This window comes from Megalops cyprinoides, chromosome 12 (genome assembly GCF_013368585.1).
Source record: "Megalops cyprinoides isolate fMegCyp1 chromosome 12, fMegCyp1.pri, whole genome shotgun sequence".
Classification (NCBI taxonomy): Eukaryota; Metazoa; Chordata; class Actinopteri; order Elopiformes; family Megalopidae; genus Megalops; species Megalops cyprinoides.
Genome location: NC_050594.1, coordinates 13,242,636 through 13,264,623, shown reverse-complemented (window position 1 = coordinate 13,264,623; position 21,988 = coordinate 13,242,636). Strand labels below are relative to the sequence as shown.

The 21,988-nt window shown below is 44.2% G+C and overlaps 3 protein-coding genes across 3 annotated transcripts in view; 2 read left to right on the top strand and 1 right to left on the bottom strand.

The window, feature by feature from the left end:
* The first annotated feature begins 945 nt into the window (after positions 1 to 945).
* On the top strand, positions 946 to 8,027 carry LOC118786740 (histone-binding protein RBBP4). The gene is made up of 12 exons (XM_036542035.1): positions 946 to 1,084; positions 1,830 to 1,977; positions 2,599 to 2,744; positions 3,209 to 3,382; positions 3,541 to 3,656; positions 4,248 to 4,408; positions 4,741 to 4,867; positions 5,097 to 5,174; positions 5,473 to 5,549; positions 6,156 to 6,213; positions 6,324 to 6,434; positions 7,276 to 8,027. The coding sequence occupies exons 1-12, from the start codon at positions 1,069 to 1,071 to the stop codon at positions 7,336 to 7,338; spliced, it is 1,275 nt and encodes a 424-aa protein (XP_036397928.1). The 5' UTR covers positions 946 to 1,068; the 3' UTR covers positions 7,339 to 8,027.
* A 2,146-nt stretch (positions 8,028 to 10,173) lies between these two features.
* LOC118787426 (syncoilin-like) lies at positions 10,174 to 14,817 on the bottom strand. The gene is made up of 5 exons (XM_036542985.1): positions 14,688 to 14,817; positions 12,600 to 13,157; positions 11,909 to 12,319; positions 10,914 to 11,038; positions 10,174 to 10,589 (listed from the first exon to the last, which is right to left on the bottom strand). The coding sequence occupies exons 2-5, from the start codon at positions 13,143 to 13,145 to the stop codon at positions 10,529 to 10,531; spliced, it is 1,143 nt and encodes a 380-aa protein (XP_036398878.1). The 5' UTR covers positions 13,146 to 13,157; positions 14,688 to 14,817; the 3' UTR covers positions 10,174 to 10,528.
* A 1,058-nt stretch (positions 14,818 to 15,875) lies between these two features.
* LOC118787333 (uncharacterized protein KIAA1522 homolog) overlaps positions 15,876 to 21,988 on the top strand; it is a 54,277-nt gene continuing 48,164 nt past the window's right edge. Inside the window, exon 1 of the mRNA XM_036542856.1 lies at positions 15,876 to 16,155. The gene's annotated coding sequence lies outside the window, so the exon portion shown is untranslated. The remainder of the gene's footprint in view (positions 16,156 to 21,988) is intronic.

Genomic DNA, 21,988 nt, shown 5'->3' with positions numbered 1-21,988 from the left:
CTTTTGCAATGCAATATCCAGAGCCAAGCAAAGGAAAAAGACTGCCAAAAGAGGGTACACAGGAGCTGAATCATGTGGCTATGTGTGACGCCTTTAGGGGAAGATTGCTGTGGTATGTGTTTTGGCATTTCAGTGATGCAACAGCAGATCCTTGTACCAGGTACTATCCCTGTCTTTTTGCTTGTTAGTGTTTTCTGGACTTAACATGCACTCTTTGCAGCTTCCCCTCCTACTGGCAATACTGGGTATGGCAGGCTAGGCCACTGTGTCATAGAAGCAGCATGGGTCAAGGGGTCAATAGAATGAATTCCCTGTTGTCGTATAGCAGCCGTCATTTAGCTGAATCACTAAGACAGGTGTTTTAAAAAATAAATTCAATCTTAGATGCTGTTGTATATTTTAAAACCCCTCAACATATGTTAACATCATCAGACTCACTTTGAAAAAGTAAACGTCCGAAGATGTTACATGAAGGACAGTGATGCTGCATTTGATTGGTTCTGGTTTCACATTAGATTAAGCGTCATAACTACATTATGTAATAAAATTGAAATAAATAATAAAATATCAAAAGTCATGGGTCAAAAACACTGATTAAATTAGAAGAAGAAAGTAGAGAGCAAAAAAGCATCCACTGTCCCCAAATGTGCATTTAATAGGTCTTAGTTATGGGGAACAGAATACAAAAACCCAAAGAGAAAATGTGACTATCATAATTTTTGAAGGACTGCTGAAACAGGTTTAATTTTGGACTGCTGGAAGAAAAAATCCTTGTAAATTACAGTTGATTTGTAATTATGATGGTTTCATAAGTCACTCTGTCAACGAACGCATTTGTAGCATTTATTATCTTGACTCGCCCTATGAATGAGAGCTTTTATTTTGACGTAGTTCGTAAAAATCGTAACCCGGAAGTACTGTCTATTGTTGCTGGTTTGACGCTGGAGACGGTTCCTGTCGGAGTTGGCGCGAACGTGTCTCGCTAGTGTTAGCTTGGACAAAGAGCCCTGTGCTTATTTTTAATTTAAGGAGTCCCTCAGACCGGGTCTTACTATCAACACTGCCGTCATGGCTGATAAAGAAGGTAATTTTTAATTAACTGGCTTTGTTATGCGGCCGTAGCTGGTGCCTTTGTTCTGCTATGAACTGCGAATGAATGAAACTCGCCGGTGACATTATTGTCGCTAACTAGCTAGGCCGTAGGTAAAAGAACTTTGGTATAGTCGCTCACTAGCATGAAGTTGCTAGATTTGATGGTTGTTTATATGTTAGCTCTGTAGCTGGCTGGCAAACCTTGTTCTTATAGAGTATAGTCGTGGTAATTTAGCATTTCCTTTTGGAATTGGTCGACCATCTAAAAGTATCTAGATAACTAGCTAGGTAATATTATAAGTTACCAGTCTAGCTAGTTGAGTGTGAACTTATCTAGTCTAGCCAGCCAGTTTACTTGTTAACCATTGCCTACGTTACATTGTGATCTTCGTCTGCTTAGTTAACTACAAAGCATATTCTGAAGCTGCCTATTGAGAATTGTGGAAAAACATAAATGTTTTCTGTAGTTACTAAGAGCTTGGGTTCACTACGTGACGTCGATGAAGTTAATTCTACCTAGCTAGTTAGCTTGCTTCCTTGTCAATTTATGTAAACAGTAACGTTTAAGCACATTTCATTGACAAGAATGTTAGTTTAGTTCGCAGTGAAAGTAAAATGCTGCCTAATGATAGAACGATGGCACATTTAATCACATTCAGTACACGTTAATGTGTAATGAGCACCGTCTACTTGTTGCCTAAGGTTACTCATTCCTCCCGACCGTTTTGCGTTTTTAGCAGCGTTCGATGATGCGGTGGAGGAAAGGGTGATAAACGAAGAGTATAAGATATGGAAGAAGAACACCCCCTTCCTGTACGACCTGGTGATGACCCATGCGCTGGAGTGGCCCAGTCTCACGGCACAGTGGCTGCCTGATGTCACCAGGTATGTTGCTACGGACCCACCTTGCCATGAACACGCGAATCTTGTCAGTGTAGTCTATGCACTGATTAACTGTTCCAAAGGATTCGTTCTTTTGGCCGACAGTAGAGAAGAATGTTGTATCGGGGATGGCTGGTGTCCAGATTCGTGCAGTGCATGCAATCCGTCCATTGGTTAATCTAGTTCTTTGAATACAAGACTGCAAGTCTCATTCTGTTAGTTCCGTGTATATCCATGGTATGTATTCTGTTGGCCTCTAGACCAATCCCACAGACCCATCCCAAAGTCACTTGAGCTGCAATTTTGGTGTGGAAGCACTGTACTGTAACGCAATCGCAGCAATTGCAAATAGAATGCCAGTTTTATTCGGGCAATATATAATACACGTATATGAGGTGCTTCAGGATCACTAGGGGTACGTTTTTCTGTCAACATTTCCAAAGTTACTGACATGTCCCAGTTTATGATTCAGTCACCAGCAGGATTCGTATGTGAAAGGGCAGGCTGCAGGGTTGCAAAGAAACCACACCTGTAGTGGCTGTCTGACCTGACACCTGTGCCACTCTTTTCAGTGTGAATTGATGCGAATAATATTAATAACCACCCGTGTCTCTCGTCCCATAGGCCTGAGGGGAAGGATTTCAGCGTGCACCGGCTCGTCCTCGGCACACACACCTCAGACGAGCAGAACCACCTGGTCATTGCCAGCGTGCAGCTGCCCAATGATGACGCCCAGTTCGACGCCTCGCACTACGACAGCGAGAAAGGAGGTGGGGACTCAGAACAGTGAGAGCTGAGCTCATTTACAGTAGTTCATTGCTGTTTTCTAGAGCAGCTTGCAAATGAGAAAAATTCAGTGCATTAGGAGAATAAACAGCCACATTAAAACAGGAACAGACAAGCAGTACTTTCAGGTGAATGCATTTATATGTACTGTTATCTGAAAGGCTCACACAATGGATATGTTACCTTGTTACTGGATATAATTTCAATGGTTGGAGGGGAAAAAAAATTATGGAAATTTGTTCTGGAAACTGCTGTTATCCAAGTGTATGCCTGCAGGTTGCCTAGGAAGATCAGTCCGCTGTCGATCCAAAAAAAATGCAAGTGCATTTAAATACAAATTCCTAGAATGTACACAAAGTACCACTACAGAGATGAGACTGTCAGTATTGTCTTGGCTTGTCATGTGATTCTGTTTTTTTTGTCTCCTCTTCAATGTTTTCCTCTTCAGAGTTTGGTGGCTTTGGCTCTGTGAGCGGTAAGATCGAGATCGAGATAAAGATTAACCACGAGGGGGAGGTGAACCGTGCCCGCTACATGCCCCAGAACCCCTGCATCATTGCCACCAAGACCCCCACCAGCGACGTACTGGTCTTCGATTATACCAAACATCCCTCCAAACCAGGTAGGTTCCCCTCAGAATTCTTATTAAACTGGTTCCATTGCTCTCTACACAGCACCAGGCTTGAAAGTGTCAGTATTTATAATCCTTCAAGGTTTAATACCATTCCCTTTGTGAAACAACACTGAGTTCATTTATAAAAACGTGTGTGTGTTGTTCAGATCCCTCTGGAGAGTGCACCCCAGACCTGCGTTTGAGGGGACACCAGAAAGAGGGATACGGCCTGTCCTGGAACCCCAATCTGAGCGGCTGCCTCCTCAGTGCCTCTGATGATCACGTAAGGGCCTCACCTAACACTCGCACCAAGCCCGTCCAGGACCAGCTGCCTGTGCACATAGTTTGAGCTCTTGACCTTTTGCTTAAGAGTGATGCAGGTTCAAATCCTTGCTGAGTTGTTCTTGCGTTGCCCTCTGACCTGTGGACCATCTCTGCGTTATTTTAGAGATCTGTTTGGGCACACAGAAACAGTAGGATATGATAGAACTGCGCAGGTTTAAAACTACATAGCCATATATGTACATAGCCTCCAGACTTAGGTTCAGGGGCAGTAGTCAGCTAGGTTGATTGCTGCAGTAAGGCTCACGGTACAGGTGATCAGCCAAATTAATTACAGTGGTAATACATGCATAGACATTCCATTCTCATTGCTGCAGACTGTGCTGTCAGTCCAGGGGGTAATCACACAAACACATGTTCATTTGATGATGAAAAAAAACATTTGATGATGAAAACATTTGATGTCCCTCTTGCAAATGATGCAGTTGGGATCAAACCTGGAACGTAGGGCTCAGTCTGCCCTTGAAACAAGTGCTTTTACTGGCTGAGCCTCTCGGGAGCTAAGCTCACTCTCTCTCTCCCTCCCCCCCAGACAATCTGCCTGTGGGACATCAGCACCGTGCCGAAGGAGGGCAAGGTCGTTGACGCCAAGACCATCTTCACAGGCCACACAGCTGTGGTGGAGGACGTGTCCTGGCACCTGCTGCATGAGTCCCTGTTTGGATCTGTGGCCGACGACCAGAAGCTCATGATGTAGGGGCCCGCATGTGTTTCTCTGTCTCACTGAGCAGTTTTTCTTCAGGGAGACCTATAATATGAGGGGTATATGTGTGCCTTATATATTAGTCTGGTTTTCAAAGTGAGTTGTATAATGATTTTCAAAGTGAGTTGTATAAAAGGTTATTCCCTTCTTCCTGTTGCATTTCTGAGATTGCACAGACCAGCCCAGACAAGTTGAAATGTGTGTTTTCTATTGCTCAGTCTGTGTGTTGTGCCCTGTATTTAGCATTTTTCATGCCACTTTATTGGATGCACTTTGGAAGCACCTGACAAAGGACCTAAACGTCAAATTGTACGTGTTGCAGTTGGGACACTCGCTCCAACAACACCTCGAAACCCAGCCATGCAGTGGATGCCCACACGGCCGAGGTCAACTGCCTGTCCTTCAACCCCTACAGCGAGTTCATCCTGGCCACTGGGTCAGCTGACAAGGTCAGTGGGCGGGGCTAAGTCTTGTTCACCCTTTTGAAAAGTAGGTCGATTTATTTCATAATATGACCTAGGTCACAATTTCTCTTATGTAGAATTAGATCAAATGCATTCATGGTGGTATTTAAAAAGTCTGATATTGAAGTTGGTCTACATATTATGTAACATGTGAGTGTATATGTTAATTTGAGCCAAAGTTCTCATGTTTCTGCCTCTTTTTCTCCTTTTCCAGACCGTGGCCCTCTGGGACCTGCGGAACCTGAAACTGAAGCTTCACTCCTTTGAGTCTCACAAAGACGAGATCTTCCAGGTGTGCAGATTAGAAAATAAAATGGGCCAGTGCTGTTTCTCAGACTGAGGTGGTGGCTTTAGGCTGTATTTCTCTGTGACACAAAGGCTTACTTACACAGGGTAATGAAGGGAGGGGTGTGTATGTGGCAGATTCTGAAGGGTAAATACCTCAGTGTTGTAGTACAAATACTGTATTTCAGTGTACCCTTAGCATTTCTGCATACAGGTAGTATTTTAACATTTGCGCTCATTAATTAGGATGACCCCAGGCCATGTTTGAGGTGCTCTGCTGAAGCTCTTCTGTCCCCCCCCTGCAGGTACAGTGGTCGCCTCATAACGAAACCATCCTGGCGTCCAGTGGGACAGACAGACGGCTCAACGTGTGGGACCTCAGGTGTGTTCACCTGTCCTTGTTACTCATCCCTGGGTGTGTCACTGTTGCAGAGTAACAGAGGTCTAGCAGGTTATGTTTACCTGTGTTATTCACCGTGATGCATGTTTATCTGTGGCAGAGACACCAGTACTTAAGCTAAAACAGTCCTTCCATGAGCAAAGGGGTTTTTTATTCTTTTCAATTTTAATTTTACATATTTAGTTGACATCCGTATCCAGATGATTGACTGCAGGGTTTACATGATGTGTTGCGTGTTTTTCTCTCACAGTGAGAGTCAGGTTTCATGAATTCCATAATGGCATATGCAGATTAATCAACTGATCTGAGCAGATTAAAAAGCTCTGTTCTTTCTGTAATTTGTTGAAATCAGTCACTGACAGCACGTGATGGCACTGCCATCAGTCCCGCCCTGTCCGGCCATCCTCTCTCACTGCTGTCGGTGTCTCTCACTCTGCCCAGACCACAGCTCTGACCTTTCACCTTTTGTTACCATCCTGTCCTCTGCATCATCCTCTGTCTCCTCACCCTCATCTGTACCCTACTGTCTGTGTTTCTTCACTCTTACCAGTACCCTGGTATGTAATGTAATCCTGGTTTCACCTGCAGCAAAATAGGAGAGGAGCAGTCCCCTGAAGATGCTGAGGATGGGCCTCCAGAGCTTCTGGTGAGTTTTCCTGCTACAGCCAGGCTGAAGGATGGGTATTGGTTTGGCTCGAGCTCTGGTGGGGTGTGGGTAGAGCTCTCTGTGATGCCTTCTGCTGTCTCTTCCTCCAGTTCATCCACGGCGGCCACACAGCCAAGATCTCAGACTTCTCCTGGAACCCCAACGAGCCGTGGGTCATCTGCTCTGTGTCCGAGGACAACATCATGCAAGTGTGGCAAATGGTGAGCGAAACGAGAGGACGCTGTCGCACAGGAGCTACTGCACACACTTGTGAATGACTTGCGCACATCACACGCACAGGTCACACTCGCACATGATGCACATGCGCACATCTGTGTAGGACACTCACACATGAGATGCATGGATGGGACACCGTGCAAACCAGTGACGCATGTGCACGATAGCTGGCACACAGTGTCGCATCACATGATCCTGGAATAGACTCTGGGCTCTCACGTCGTAGTATTCCCAACCAACTGGACTAAAAACCAGAGGAAATTTTGTCAGCAGTCATGTGACACTAATCTTATTGGGCAAATTGGCTAAAGCCAGTTAGTACTAGGGTGGAAGATGTTGCAGGAAAGCCAGTGGTGTTGGTTGGCCAGTAGGTGGCAGTTGAACCAAGTAGAAAAACTTTACATTCAGTACAATAATGGAAACACTGCTGGAAAGACCTGAATCACTGAGCAGGTGATCACCCAGTGTCCCTCTCAATCTGTATCCCTTCTTTTTGACCTCTCACCCCCTAATCTATGCAGTTGATTTGCAATGGCCTTGCATTTCCTACCCACAGTGTCTCTTCAGGTGGTCACTGTAAAAGAATGGTGTTCTCCATTGACCTTCCTGTTTAAATAAAGATTAATAAGAAAGTTGTAATGTATCAGGATTAATACATACAGACGCACGGGAGGGCTGTATACAGTGTTTCAAGTCTGCAAGCCAATGCAAGGTCATCTACAGAGCACCAGATACAGCACTCCCTTCCACAACTTTAGACCCTTGAAATTCTGAGCCCTGGTCTCTGTGCCGATGGCTGACATATGTCTTTCTCAACTTTTTCAGGCAGAGAATATCTACAATGATGAGGACCCCGAGGGAGCAGCAGACACTGAGGTTCAGGGCTGAGAGAATTGCGCCAACTCCCTTGCCTAGCTCCTTTTTTCTCCCCACGACCACACCCTTCCAGAGCTCCAGACATGCTGGCAGCCAAAGCTGATTATTCCCACTGTCAGAACTGCCAGGGCAAGCTCCTTCACTACAGACAAACACACACTGATTACCATGGTAGTTATCAAAAGCAAAGGTGTATTTTAAAATGGATGAAATAAGAAATGCATTTTTAATTTTTCAATGAATAGACAGCTTAACAATCCCTTTTCCCCTCCCACTTCAAGATAAGGTGTAAGCCCTCATAAAAGTGTCATATAAATATATTTTTATAAACCACAATGTTAGGATTACCTGCAGTGTATTATTGCAGTTCCAAAGCTGCAGCCTGTAGTGATCCATGGTAAAATTGACAGGATTTTTTTCTCTCATGAAGTTTATTGAAAAATGTCCAATGGTTAGTTCTGTTACTGAAGGTTATACCTCAGGTTGCTTATGTAAGTTTTGTCAGAAGAGCCATTTTTGCTGGGAAGGGTCCTAGTAATAGCTCCGTCTGCGGGGTTTTAGGTGGCCATAATTAGCTTTATATGCCTTGTGTCTGGAGAGCAGAGACGTGATTTAACTTGTACGTTGCTGTCCCTGTGAGCTTCTTTTAATATGGTGTTGTGACGTCTGTGACCTTTTTGTGTCCTGTTTCCAAGTGTATTTCCAGGTAATTGTACAAAGTTCATTCTGAATAATAAATTGTTTTTTGTATCTACATATGGCTGGTTTTTAATTCACGTTTCATGGGATGTATGATTGAGTTTATGATTTGCAGACTACGGGGAAATCCACATGGAGGTGATCTGACTGTCATGCACCCCTTGGTTGAGAAAGCAGTGTCTTGATTTTTTTAATGTGGTTTCATAAAAATTGTTACCGTTTCTAGGCAACTAATAATGTGGGAGTGTATGTATGCACACCTGGAATCCTTTTTCTCACAAGCAAAGGTGTTAAGGTGTAAGATGAGCAGCGTCTTCCTGTCCACTGACAGATTACAATCGGCCTTCTAGTAACGGTTGCTCAGATTCAGAAATATTGACATCTGCTTTGTCTTTGGCTTAAACAAGAATTCCATTTATTTGTTTGTTTTAGTTATAATTTCCGCAGCAGCAGACTTAATTTTTTTTTAAAGAAAAATTGCTCGACTCCAAGTACAGGCACATTGTACATTACGTAAGCCGTGTAAACTTGTTGCATCACTCATGTAAACCACTGTCAATCACTTTAACCCCTCCCCCTCGTTTCCTATTACAGATACAGGACAACGTGGATGTAAAAGCACTGAAATGTATAATCAGCTAGACTGGTAACCAATGGTTCAGCCCTATTGCCTAGCTATGGCTGCAGCAATATGGTGTATTGGGCCCAGAGAGTGATCTCATCCATAGATGAGATTGTAATGATGGCCTATGGACAACATTGATTTTGGGGCCCAGGACGTCATATTGCCGTGGCAGCAGTGCAAAAGCACATTTGCCAATCCAATGTAATGTTTACATCAGAGTGATTACAGCTGTGTTTCCCTGCATTGGTCCTGGGGGCAGATGTGCTGGTTTTATACTTTATACCAAGTATACTACCATACATCAGTCACTAGATCACACAATCCAAACGCAATGAAATAAACATAAAATAAACACATAAAATAAACAGCAAGTACTATAAGTAGCAGGTGTTAGGGGGCAGGGATTGAGGTGGAGCCGAGATGCAGTCTCCATCAGAAGATGGCCACTGATTCCACTGTCCTGACCTCCGTGGGGAGTTCATTCCACCACTGAGGGACTGGTACGGACAGGGACTGTGTTTGAGAGGAGCGGCCTCGTGCTTGTAGAGCATAGTGATTTTGACGGAACATAGGGTTTGAAGACCAGTCATAGGTATGAGCGGGCGGTCCCATTCACTGTCCTGTACGCCAGCACCAAGGTTTTGAACTGGATGTGAGCGATAGCAGGAAGCCAATTAAAGTGAGATGAAGAGGGGAGTATCTTTTCTGCATATAGAAAAGACAAGATTGTAGATTGTAGACAAGTCGTGCTGCTGCATTCTGGATTAGTTGTGGGGGTTTAATGGCACAGGCAGGAAGTCAAGCATTAAACATAAAATATGTTTGATATCTTGATATTTTTAACACACTGCAAATAGTTTTCACAAAGGGAAGATGGCCGATTATACAGAGATGTCAAATGAAGATCAGTATTCAATGAACAGTTTGACTGATAATAGCAAACATCTGGGTGGGAACAGAAAGACAGCCTCTGGGAACAGGGTTTTCAAACTCTGTAGGTACACAGAGAGTCAGTCACTCACTACTTTTAAACCCTGTAGATGCACAGGAAGACACTCATACACTGGATTAAATGGTACAGACAAAGAGACTATAGTTATGCACACAGACATACACAATATAGATAATATCTTTCATAACAACAGAAAATAAACTTTCCTGAAATGGCTCCATCTGTGATATAAAAGCATTTATTTTTTTTCATACAGTGGTTGTTTGCTATTTCTAATTTGAAAAAGACATATACATATGCTTCTTTATCAAAAGAAATACCCTTTTCATTTGAGTAAGTTTGATACATTGATTTATCACAAAACATTTTTGTTTGTTAAAGGCAGATTGAACAGAATGATATTAGAGCGCTTTTTCCTATACGCCATGATTACCAATCGCTCACAGTTGCATCATTTAACCTGAATATCCCTTTAAAGACATAGTTGTTTTGGTTACATTTATGACATGGTAGTTATTGATACCAAGGAAACACATTTTCAGAGATCTGAATAAATCAAGTGTATGACTGGCTTCCTTCTGAGGCATTGGATAATCAGTGTAGAGTTTTGTGGAATTAGCCTTTTAATTTGTTTATCAATGCATAAGCAAAGCCAAGCAATAACTTTGTATGCAGTTATTAGAGATCATCTGTCTACAAACTCTGCAAATGGTACACAGAGTGTAACCATATGAACTATCTTTGTCTAACTTTTGGAATTTTATTGATTACACAGAGACCATCATTTTTATGATAGTCCCTTATATGTGTCTATATTTCTTGTACAAGTTGAAGCTATTTCACAAACTTTTTAATGTTATAAAAGAAAAATGTTACATATTTCAAGGTCAAAATTATATGATTCATCTGTGGAAGGTTTTAAATGATCATGTTTCCAGACTCTTCTCGACAGGAGAGCAAAGTATCCCATATTCTTCAAGAAGCTGCCTGTGAAGGGGAAAAGTGATATCTTCTCATTATTCAGATAAAAAGTAATATTAATTAATTTTACATTGAAGTACAATACATTGAAGTTTTGATGATGTGATAAAATCATAAAACATAAAATAGATCAAAAATATTTTCCTCTATTAATTCCTTTATTAAGGAAAAGGGCCACAGCAGGCTGATTCCCAGCTCAGTATCACTGAGATATGGGCAGGTGAGTGACCACAGTTAAATGGATGAGAATGGATCTAATATAATTGCACAGTTATAGTCATATACATTGATGGTAAGGTCCATTATGAGACAAGTAACAACGGCACTCACCTGTGGGCATCCACCTCTTTGGAAACGTTGCTCTTGATGGTATCCAACTCCTCGTTTTTCTTCTTCTGCACCTGAATCTCGGTCTTCAGGTCTCTTAAGCTCTCCTCCAGCATGTCAAAGGTCTCCTAGGAGAAGATGGGGAGTATCCATCAATCTCTCAGACTGACACATATCAGATCTGACATTTGCACATCAGACTCGGATAAAAATAATGATTTGACCCCTAACTCAATGAACTAAACTCACAGACCTCTTTCAACAAATTTAAATCTATGCTAAAGACACCTTTCTCTCCTTATATCACTGCTATTCCTTTAATCCTTCTCTTTTTACTCTTCTCATATTTACTCTTTTTAATACACTGTACTTAATTTATTAGAGTCTACACCTTTTATATGACTTTGTGGCTTCATGTGGCTTTGTCTCCTTATTGCACTGTATTGTACATTTTGTCTTTTCTCTGACCCAGGGGTCTCAGACTCTGTTTGCCTGGGTACCAGATAGCATATCTTGTGAGATTAAAACGTAACTGGACCGATGGGAGTACTTACACCTTGCTGAAGGGTCGACCACCTGACAGGGAAACCGCAGGTGGCGACAAGGAGAAAAACACTTGCTATGAGTCTCAGTTTGCACACTACCCTGTGTCACGACTACAAAGTAGGTTGACATACCATTACCTTTAACAATATTATGTTTAGCAAAATATTAATTTAGTGATAGTTCTGATAATATTACTTGCATGCATGTCATAAGACTGTAAAGGACCAAGGAAAATTGAACAAATCAGAGTCTCTACAGAGTCTCTTTGACAGAATGGGGGAAGGAACAAATCATTTGCAGTATGGTAGCACCTGTCTGAGGTAGGGACTGATTACACATCACAGATTGATGCTCCCACCCTGAGCATTCCTCTGTGTCATTCTGGTCTGTTTCCTATCCAGCGCCCACTTCCAGACCCTGCCCCTCCCTGCACACCACCTCCTTCCCCATACCCGGTGCTGCACCACATTCTCCTCCCTCTCCCTCTCCATCAGGGCGATCCTCTCCTCCAGACAGGCGCCCTGGAACAGCAGCCTCTGCACCTCCTCCTGGAGGGGGGCAAGCTGGGCCTTCAGGTCCCGGGCCTGGTCCCGAGTCCTCCGCAGGGCCTCCTCCCCAAACTGCTTTCTTTTCAGCAGGGCAAGCAGCCTGGGCTCGTACCAGTCCTCCAGCGCCCGCATGCCGCCCTGCAGGTACCGCTCCAGGTCCAGCGAGGCTCGGCGGCAGTGCGACAGGTCGCTCCTGGTGCGGCGCCGGCCCACAGCCTGCAGCTGGTCCTGCAGGGCGCTGAGGCGGTTATGTTGGGCCTCTTTGAGACTGACAGCCTCCTGGGTGAGCTCCAGGATCTGGGCCTGCAGCTCCTCCTGAGGATCAAGGTTGCGAACATGTCACCACCTGGAGGCTCGCACCGCCTGGCCAAGAATGGGCAGCTAATGTGTGTGAGTGTGTGGGTGTGTGTGAGAGAGAGAGAAAGAAGGAGAGAGAGAGAGAGGGAGAGAGAGAGAGCTCTGTGAGCTTACTGTGTGTGACAGTATTTATGTGTAGTTTTAAGTGCACTGTCTGAGTGATGTATGTGTGCATTTCAGTATTGTGCTGTATGTACTGTATGTGAACATTTCAGTGTGTGGTGGGTTACCTGGTTACCTGTGTGATGGCGAACTGTGCTACCTCATGCTGCTGGGTTGCCAGGGTGACCTGGCTCTGGATGCAGTCCCTGGCAGCGATGAACAGCTTCCTCTTCACGAGCCGCGCCTCTTCCCGCAGGCCCTGCCTCTCCAGCTCTGCCAGGGAGAGCTGTCTGCGTGCCTCGCTAAGCTCCGCCCTCAGCGCCTGTGCGGCCTGCACCATTGGCTGTTCCAGCTGCAGGAGCTCTGCCACCAGTTCGTCCCGCCGCGACTCCAGGCGGCCCACCTCCTCGATGCACTCCTCGAACTGGCACCCCACGTCACCCATGCAGCCCTCTATCTGGGACACCACCTGGTTTATCCTCCCCTCTACCTGGCACACAACCTCCTTCAGACGTCCCTCAATATGAACCCCCATCTCTTCCTCACACCCCTCAAGCAGATTCTCCACACCCATGGTGCAGTTTGCCTCGATCCGGATTTCCAGCTCCTCCATGGCCTCCCCCTCACACTGGACCTCCTCTTCCACCTGTAGCTCCTCAGCTGCTTCCATGGACTCCATCATCTGCCCTCGGAGCTGGAAGAGGAAGTGGAGTCAAAAGCAAATGCCAATAAGTCCATTGATGTTAGCTGACCTCGTGTGGAGTTGATTCAGTTAGCTTTTAAGTAAAAACCTAAGTGTAAGTTTAAGTATTTCAGATAACATATAAAATGAGCAGTACATATTTCTGATACACATTTCTTAATTAATTTATTATTTGCACTGCAAGTAACAGAATGCATGCCAGAAAAGTGGACACAAATTGGTGGATAGTTGCTACTCCACTGACATCATCAAAAAAACACACAGGTGTCTAACAAACCTCAGAGTTCCTGAATACAGTAATATGAGGAAACCCTTGCCAACCTACCCACTGCCCAAGCCACCTTGTTCTGATATTGTAGACCGACAACAACTGGTTTCAAGTTGATTATATTACTGTTTATTCTTTTATTTTTTCGCAGGTTAGCATTATTCTTTTTAAAGAAAACATCCCATAACTGAACCAGGGTAACCCCTCTTTGCACTTCTGAGCATATTGTGCAGATGGAGCTGAAAAACATTTTGGAGAATAATTTTGTTTCTATCTGCATTACAAAGGAAGCGATAAGACTCTTTCCGTTCAGAAAAACAAGGTTAAGAATGTGAGTAAGACTGCACTAGGTCCAAGCAAAAACCATAAGAAAGTAAAGTGTTTAAACACAACTTTAAATACTTTAAACACAACTGGTTCACATCTCTGTAGTTAATAGATTTATGATAACAATGACAGTTGTCACATCACAAGTCAGTTCTGATTTCAGAACCAGGGAATAGCTAAATCAAGACCTTTATTCTGTGCAAGATAAGAAAAGTGGTAAACTATAGCTCCTGATTCACAGGAAGTCTGCTGAAAGCGGTTCAGATCTGATTGTTGTCATATCTTTGAAAGCCAATCCGCTTTGCCACAAGTGACTGGAATTCTCGGTTATCGTGTCAGATGCAGTGGGACATTGTGAAGACTCCAGCAGCTGCTGTAGTGTGTTGGCACAGGGCGTGGAGCTTGGAGGTTTGCAGGAGCATTCCAACGAAGCCTCGCCCATTCAAAATCAGCAGTCTGCACAGGATCATGGGTAGTGGAACAAAGTGGTCTGAGATTAAGCTCTGCAAGCCCAGACTCCTCTGCCTAGATATAGCCCTCATGAATTTCATCTTGCAAATGCTTGCGCTTCTAACTGCCGCTGTGAGACACATCTACAAATAGTTCCTGAGTGATATCTGTACACACAATCATTAGAAAACACAACAATAAAAGCACAATCAACGATCTCTGCCTGAATATAAAACCAGTGCCCATGTCTTCCCACATTGAATGCACAGAGAGACACAAACACACCAGTGTAAGTTAGCACACAAGCACACAAGCCAGCTCAGTCAGACATCATCTACACGTCTACAGCACAAGCTGTTGGTGATAAACAGCCCGTGCCCCTTCCGATTCTGAAGTCATTCTGCTGACCCAGGCCTGCCAACCCTCCGCTCCCTCTCTCAGGGCCAATCCCACTAAAGCGCAGCAATCCCACGCACCCGAACAGTCTGCTCCTTCCCGATCTCCTCCCTCTTCTCAGACAGCGTCCCAGCCCCAGATTGTCCAGGCTGAAAGGGAAAAGGGGAAGAGGCTCGGTCCTTTCCTCTGTGTTTCTCTGTGTCTCCAGGATCACAGGCTCTGTTTGTGTTTATTAATAAACAGAAGGATAGCGGGGGTGAGAGGGTTACACAAGCTGCTTGGCACAGGGGTACACTTTCTCACACCCCCCGTCCATTCCATCACAGCCAGCTGAGATCCCACACAGCTCCACAGAGAGCCTGGGAGGGGAGGAGCCAGTCAGACTCACTGAGATTATTGATGTCTTCAGTGACAGCCGGGGGCAGTTATATTTAGTTACTACTAAGGGGGGTCCAAAAAGCTGGGCACTGCCCACTTTCCTCCTGCCTCAAGAAGTGGGTTAATTGCATTAAAGAGTCAGTGAGAAATCCAACCCCTCTGACCCCCACCCCCCCACCCCCGCCCCCCCCTGTGCACACACACCCTGACCCCCTACACTTCCACTTGAGTCTCAGCTTGAAATGCGATGTGTCTTTTTGTGAGAGAACAAACAGCAAACAGCCTGGCGTTCCAGTCATGCCTCTGCATCATCACAGCTGCTGTAAAAAGAGGTTTCGGGGGCATCTCGTGCTTCATGGTCATCTTGGGTCAACTTGTCCAAACTGGAGGAAAGACATACCAATTTTCAACACTGTCTTTCTGTATTACAGGGCGGTGAGAAAAATAAATATATTGATATGGGGTACAGAATGAAATCCACATAAAATACAACACATATAAAATGTAATGCAATGATTGAATTTGTAAATATGATAGAACATATAACTGTATAACCTATTTTAAACACTATATATTCCAGAATATATGTAAAGAGTTACACATTAGTGAGTCAACCTAATATATATTCGAGATACGTCATCTTTTCAGCAATAACAGGGCCATGGTTTGACAGGGTCAATATTACCTGTTTTCATTGGGTTGCAAGAAAAACATCCGAGAACAGGGCGATTTCGAGGACACGAGAGTGTCTTACTTTAGCCAATAGAGGGCGCTAAAATGTAGCTAAAAAGACTTCATTTTTCTTGAAGGTATTTCGTGTCCTCACCTGTCTGGATGGCAACATGTAGGTATGCAAGAGCGATCAGTCTTTTTTTTCATTCCAGTTTTATAAGGCATCAGTATGCAAAAGGATTGGGCAATTCAGTGGTATACGTAAAAACGGACATAGCGAAACGGCGTAGGCCTATTAACATAGGCATCTACTGCGGAGTGGTGGAGCGCATTTTGCGGAAATGATTTACCTGGAGTTGTGAGCGGGACGAAGCAGCTGAGTTATGGAGAGGCATACAGAAGAAGCATGTTTTATGTTTTACGTTTATGAAGAGAACTCCACATAGAGAAACTAAACTCTGGGGCCATCCAAAGTGAAAGGAACGCGTTTATATCAAGGTACAGCTCGTATGTTTATGTGATGTTGAGGAAGTTTTAATTTGTCGACTTTAACTATCCGGTGTTGCGTATGAACGCTCTGTGTCTTGTAATTGTACTGAAGTTTCAGAGGCTGCAGAGAGGCAGATTTAAAATAAAAAATTTGGCAAGAGACAAAGGAAATATAGTAAATTAGTGTGAACACCGGGAAAAGAGCTTAAAGCAGTGGTCATATATTTTTTTTACTTTTCATCCCGTAACGTTTAAGATTATTGCTAACTACGGCACCATGCTATACTTAAGAAATCATTGAGCTTGTAAAAATAATGCATAAAATCGTAACAATTAAGAATAATACATTTTAATCGAGTTTCGAATCATGACGCGATAAAATTTGCTTGTTTGTGTTATTAGTGCTGGGGTAAATCACAGTTTGGCGATTTTGTTTATGGAAATGGAATCAACAATGAAAATATCGAGCAGAAAGCAGGAATCCTGCCATTATCTACATAAAAAGATAAAAATAATACTTATTGGATGTATTACGATGATCGAAATCTGTGATACTGGAGGAACCGCGTGGACATCTCTGAACTGGCGTTGCGGCATTCCTAGAGGGGATGGGTGCATGCATCTACGAGTGACTCGTGGCCAGTCGAGCGCCTGCAGGTACTCTCGGAGCTTTAAACTCTCAATCCCCACTTAAAGTTGTGGATTCAAAGTCACTGTAAAGTCAGACTCAGAGAAGAAAGCAACTATTTTTTGGTTTCGAGCAATCCAAGCATGTGGACGGAAAAATATCTAAAAGAAAATATGCGAATCTAAAAATATAATAAAGGTCAAATGTATTCTCATGCCTTATCTGTCTGCCCTGAAACACAGGTAAGGGAAGGGGAACAGAAGTTAGAGGATTATATCAATGTCTTAAATGCATGTTTAAACTTAAAAGGACCTTGCACAATTTCCCTTTGAAAACAATGGCACAATGAATTTTAGGTCTTGGAATGGGGTGTTACAGGCTCTGTAAAAAGAAAGGTGGTTGTTTTCTAAACTGAACATTTTTATCTTGAGTGTGGCTTATTGATTAACCTGTCAGGAGATCCTGACTCTGTTCATATGATCTGAGGGTTTCCCTCTGTGGAAGGTTTTTTTTTTAGTGTAGACTTTGGTTGTTCTTAGAATGATGTAAATGCAAAATGCTCATGAAGGCAGAAAATGGCTAATGAAAGTGAAATAGATATTAAAGTTATTTTCAAGAGAAGCCCCTGATATGGTCATTTAAAAGACTGTCCTTTAATCTGTCAGTATGAAAATTGCCGTTTCAGCAGTTTGGAGGTGGTGGGGGGGGGGGGGGTGACTGAGGGCATCCTTTGACCCTGTGGTTGGGGTGTTGGTGTCTGTGGTGGTGGCAGTTGGTTATATTATCTGTCTGCTCTGCAGACAGTCTTATCCAGTGTGATTTCCTGGGATTGCAACATACTGCACATGTTCTGTATCTCACAGCTGGATTTCACCGCAGAGTTAAGGGGTAAACTGCAGTTCAGCTCTTTGGCGGAAGGGCTTTTTCTATGGGGATGGGATTTTTAGTCCCATGCAGCAATGACATGGTCAGGCCTCACTGTATCATGGTCTGTGCATCAACTCCAAGACAGAACCAGGAGGCAATGTCTTAAGATCCACACTACTGCCTTGACCACAACTGTGTGTGTGGGTGTGTGTGCACGCGTGTGCATGTGTTTAAGGACGAGAATTAGTTTTTGTGAGTGTGGCAGTCAGGGAACCCCCCCCCCCCCTCCCCCCCAACACACACACACACTATCATGTAGCAGTTACCACGTAACATGTAGCACTACCATGTAACAGTAACAGAGCTGTCTGTTTCTGACAGACAAAGACAGAGGACGGACAGAGAGCAATGAGGCTAATACAGCGCTCGAAAGAGGTGTGTGTGTGTGTGTGTGTGTGTGTGTGTGTGTGTGTGTGCGTACCTTGGACACTGATGGCAGAGCTCCCTGCCTCTGTCTCTGGGTCTCTGGGTCGTTCTGTTAGGAAGGCCGATAGGAGGTTTCTGTTTGTCGTCTCCTGAGCAGATCTGGGTCCTGGCACAGAGGAGGCCGCAAAGCAGGAGACACTGCAGATGGACAGGATTTTATTTATACCCTGTATGCAGGCTAAACATAACACTGGCTCTGTCACTGAGCTCCAGAGATGCTTCCTAACACCACTGTGAACTTCCCTCTCCCACGGTCCTCTCCAGACTCTCGCGATAGCATGAGAGAGGCTTAAAGCAACAGGACACACACCTGCGGGGCAAGTCTCTCGCACACTTACTCACACACTCATTACTTTCCTCGTTTAATTTACCGATTCGTATGCTTACTCACTAATTCACAGGCTCACTCACTTGCGCATACAGGGAAATATGACTGATTTGATAAAAAAAGGTCCTTCTGCAACAAAATGATCTGTGGTCAATGTGTCTTCCCTGTTGATGGCCACTGCCCAGTCAGATTGATGCCAAAATGAAGAAGTTGGTTGTATGAAAGTGTAGGCTAAATGTAAATGTAAAAATAGTCTTAAAGAGGTATTACAATCTGGCATTTTTACATCACTGCTGCTTTAAATGACAACCACCTTTTTACTGTATGTCAGCATTGGCTCACCTGTCACCCAGCTAGTAATCAGTGCACGATATGACCAACACGTGAAGGACCGATGACAGAAGCTTTGTAGTACAGACACCTCTTAACAGATTCCTCTAGGTAGGAAGATGGAAATATTGTTTTTATCATGGTTTGCATTTGCATAATTTTACATTGATTTCAAAGTGGTTTACAAAGCTCATTGCAGTCATAAATAATATTAAATATCAACATTAAAAAAAAATTATCTTTCATTTTTAAGACCTGGGCGTTACCACGTGCCCGCTTAACTACGTTGTATAATCCATGTTGGCGTCATCCTTCCTTTCTCATCACATCCTGTACAGAGCACTCTTTGCTGCACTATTTACATGGGAGTCTTGCCAGAGCAAAGCCCAAGTGTTCTGCGTTTGGGTGTGAGTGGCATGTGAAGGTGGCATTAGATGGGTGCTGTGGTAGCACAGTATGGGGTGGGCAGCTGTAGATGGGCAGCTGTCTCTCTGCTGTCTCTGCCCACTGACCAGGCAGGGAGGGGGTGCTTTGGAGCTTTTGTGAGGACTGGTGTAGGGAGTGAAGATTGAATGGGATTTTCAGGGGCTGCGAGAGACCTTAGTCCCAGAACATATTGGGATGTGTAAATCTGTTTGGAGAGAAATGTGGCCTTTTGCTCTCCTCTCCTGCTGTCCCTTCTCTGTCCTCTCTCCTGTCTCCTGTTCTCCCCCTCCCTCCATCTCTTTCCGTTAATCCCCATTTCTGGAGACGTGGGTAACAGGACACCAAGGGCACAGAGTGGAATCCGCTGGGCGTGTGGCAGGGAGATTGACGTCAGTGCAGACCTGCTACTCAGGGTTTCTTAGCTCAGCTCTGCTGTGAGAGACGTTCATGTGCTCTCTCTGGTCACTGTGTGGGTCCAGAGATGCAGTTGTTGATCACATTTTTGGGTAGGACAGGATCACCTTCAGTTTGTGGGTGGAGGTCCACAATGGGGTGGGGCCAAAGTGAGCTGCGTTGAAACAATGAGAGTGCACCTATGTGCATTGCAGGCTGCTTTTTGATAAGGTTGATTGTGTCAGAGGTGATTGACTTCCTTCTTGTATCTCCTTGATCGTCTCACCCTGTCCTTTAATCATGAGGAAAGCTGCTGAGGAAGTGGGGCTTTTCTGGGTGCGTTTGGGTTGTGTATGTGTGTGCGTGCTTGCTTGTCTGTGTCTGTCTGTCTGTCTGTGTATGTGTGTGTACTTGAGATACTGATTTAGTCTGAAGTAGTCCCTAAGTACTGGTAGGAAAGCTTCCAATGGTGGATACACCAAGTCTTTCCTTTGATTCTGTGATGTGAGTGCGTTTTCAAAGGCTGTTTGCCTTTTTCTCAGAGAAAGTCTTGTCATACTCACATTTTCTGTAGTCCAGCTGTTTATCTTAAGATATCAGTCCAAACTTTGACAAGAGGGTAGATGTATCTCATAGCATGTGCTGGTTTGAGATGTTGCCACCAGAAGCTTCTTGAGCAGGCTGCAGTTCTGTGAGAATCGCTTAGACTTCACTTTTTTTATTAAAGAAATTGGGTTCCGTGGAATGTTTTGAACGGCTCTCTCTCCCCTTTAGCGTGCTTGTGACAACTGAGTAAATCTTTGGAGCTGGCTGGAAGATCTTGTTTGAAAGTTATTTTCAGTTTCATTTCAATGAGGATGAATTCTTCTTGCAACGCAATCGTACGGGATGATGGAAGTGCTGGGGCATGCCGGAATGTATCGTGGTCCTCACTGTCATGGTGATGAGCATGTCACAGCTTATGATCAGAGCAGGACAAGATGGGACGGGTATCAGACGGGCTGTAGACTGTCTGTGAAGCTAGTTTTGCTCTACCTGCAATCTGTGCATAAAGGTGCTGTTTCAGATCCTACCGTCTTTAAACCTGCAAAAGGAAACGCCTTTTATGAAGTGAATTCCTAAGTTGTTGCAGTTGTCTGTGAATCACTGACATTCCCAGGAGATGGGGAGGAACTAATCGCTTTAAATCGCATGATGTCTGCCTGCGTGTGGTGGCTAAATTTAGAAAAGGGATGCAAATATTATAGCATGTTTTGGGAGAAGCTCCAGTCTCTGTTGTGAAGTGGTTTGTGAGTGATTGGCTGCACACATATTCACCCCTTGTCATTAAACATATTGCAGTGGTAGCAAATCACCAGAACCTCCCTAAGAATGACATATGAGCACCAAGCCAGACACGGGCCAGCCCTGTCCTGTAGTGCATCATAGTCACCTTTCATTAGGTGAGGTGACTTTCCTGTCTAAATGATGACCTCAGTCACAGTGAGGTGGGTAGATACAGACACAGGTGTTTACAGAGAGAGGGAAAGGGAGGGATAGAGAAGAAGAGAGAAGCAGCCATCATTCAGGAATGTAGTTGCCCATCTGAGCAAAGCTTTAAACAAGAGCTGTGCAAGTCTTTGCGTCAAGCGTCTGTGAAATTAATACATGGCCCTAATTTTTGGGTAGGGTTACTTTTGGCCAGATGGCTCGTCCCTTCTGATCATAGCTATGCACTGCAATAGCAATTACCTCAGTCAGTGAAAACATTCCCGTATAGACACAGACATAGGATTTCCAGCAATGCCATTGGAGCCCTATGGGCAAGCGGACATGGGTCCCTAAGTGTTTTCATCTTCGGCTCAGGAATCTGTTGCAGTTAAGATGAGCTTTCCAGGAATGAGTAACAATGTTTTTATTTGTTACTTTGATGTTTTGTGGATATTTGTATCTGTTGCGCAGGGGTGGCACACCCATGTCTCCAGTGCTTGAGGCTGTATGGGAAAACCCCAATGCTTTCTGTTTAGTCTGTTATTGTTGTTATAGTTTACTGGGTTTAATATGCATCATTCAAGCATTCATTATGGCTCTCTCATTCACAGATTACAGATTATCTGAGTAGGTTTGACTGGAGGTGGAGACGAATGTTGTTTACACAATTTTCATGAGAAAAATCCCGGCTTTCATCATGACGTGTCTCTTCCTTGTGACATTGGACAGCTTGTGCAAGCTGCTTTTGGCTTCATTTTCCTTTCCTGCTGAAGTGTTTGTGTGAATGTTGCCTTATGCTTGTCGGTGACCACGCCCCGCTGCAGTTGTCCCGTTCTGTGTGTGCTCAGAGTGAGTCATCTGGCAGGAAAGCCTCCAGAAACGAAGCCTCATCTGCATGCTCCCCTGATCACAGA

Excerpts from the sequence above, each read along its gene's own strand:
- LOC118787426 (XM_036542985.1), bottom strand. The coding sequence starts at position 13,145 with ATGATGGAGTCCATGGAAGCAGCTGAGGAGCTACAGGTGGAAGAGGAG. Across the intron at positions 11,039-11,908 it reads AGAATGTGGTGCAGCACCGG|GAGACCTTTGACATGCTGGA; the intron begins GTATGGGGAAGG and ends ATCTTCTCCTAG. Across the intron at positions 10,590-10,913 it reads AAAGAGGTGGATGCCCACAG|GCAGCTTCTTGAAGAATATG; the intron begins GTGAGTGCCGTT and ends TCCCCTTCACAG.
- LOC118786740 (XM_036542035.1), top strand. Across the intron at positions 1,978-2,598 it reads TGGCTGCCTGATGTCACCAG|GCCTGAGGGGAAGGATTTCA; the intron begins GTATGTTGCTAC and ends CTCGTCCCATAG. Across the intron at positions 6,435-7,275 it reads TCATGCAAGTGTGGCAAATG|GCAGAGAATATCTACAATGA; the intron begins GTGAGCGAAACG and ends CAACTTTTTCAG.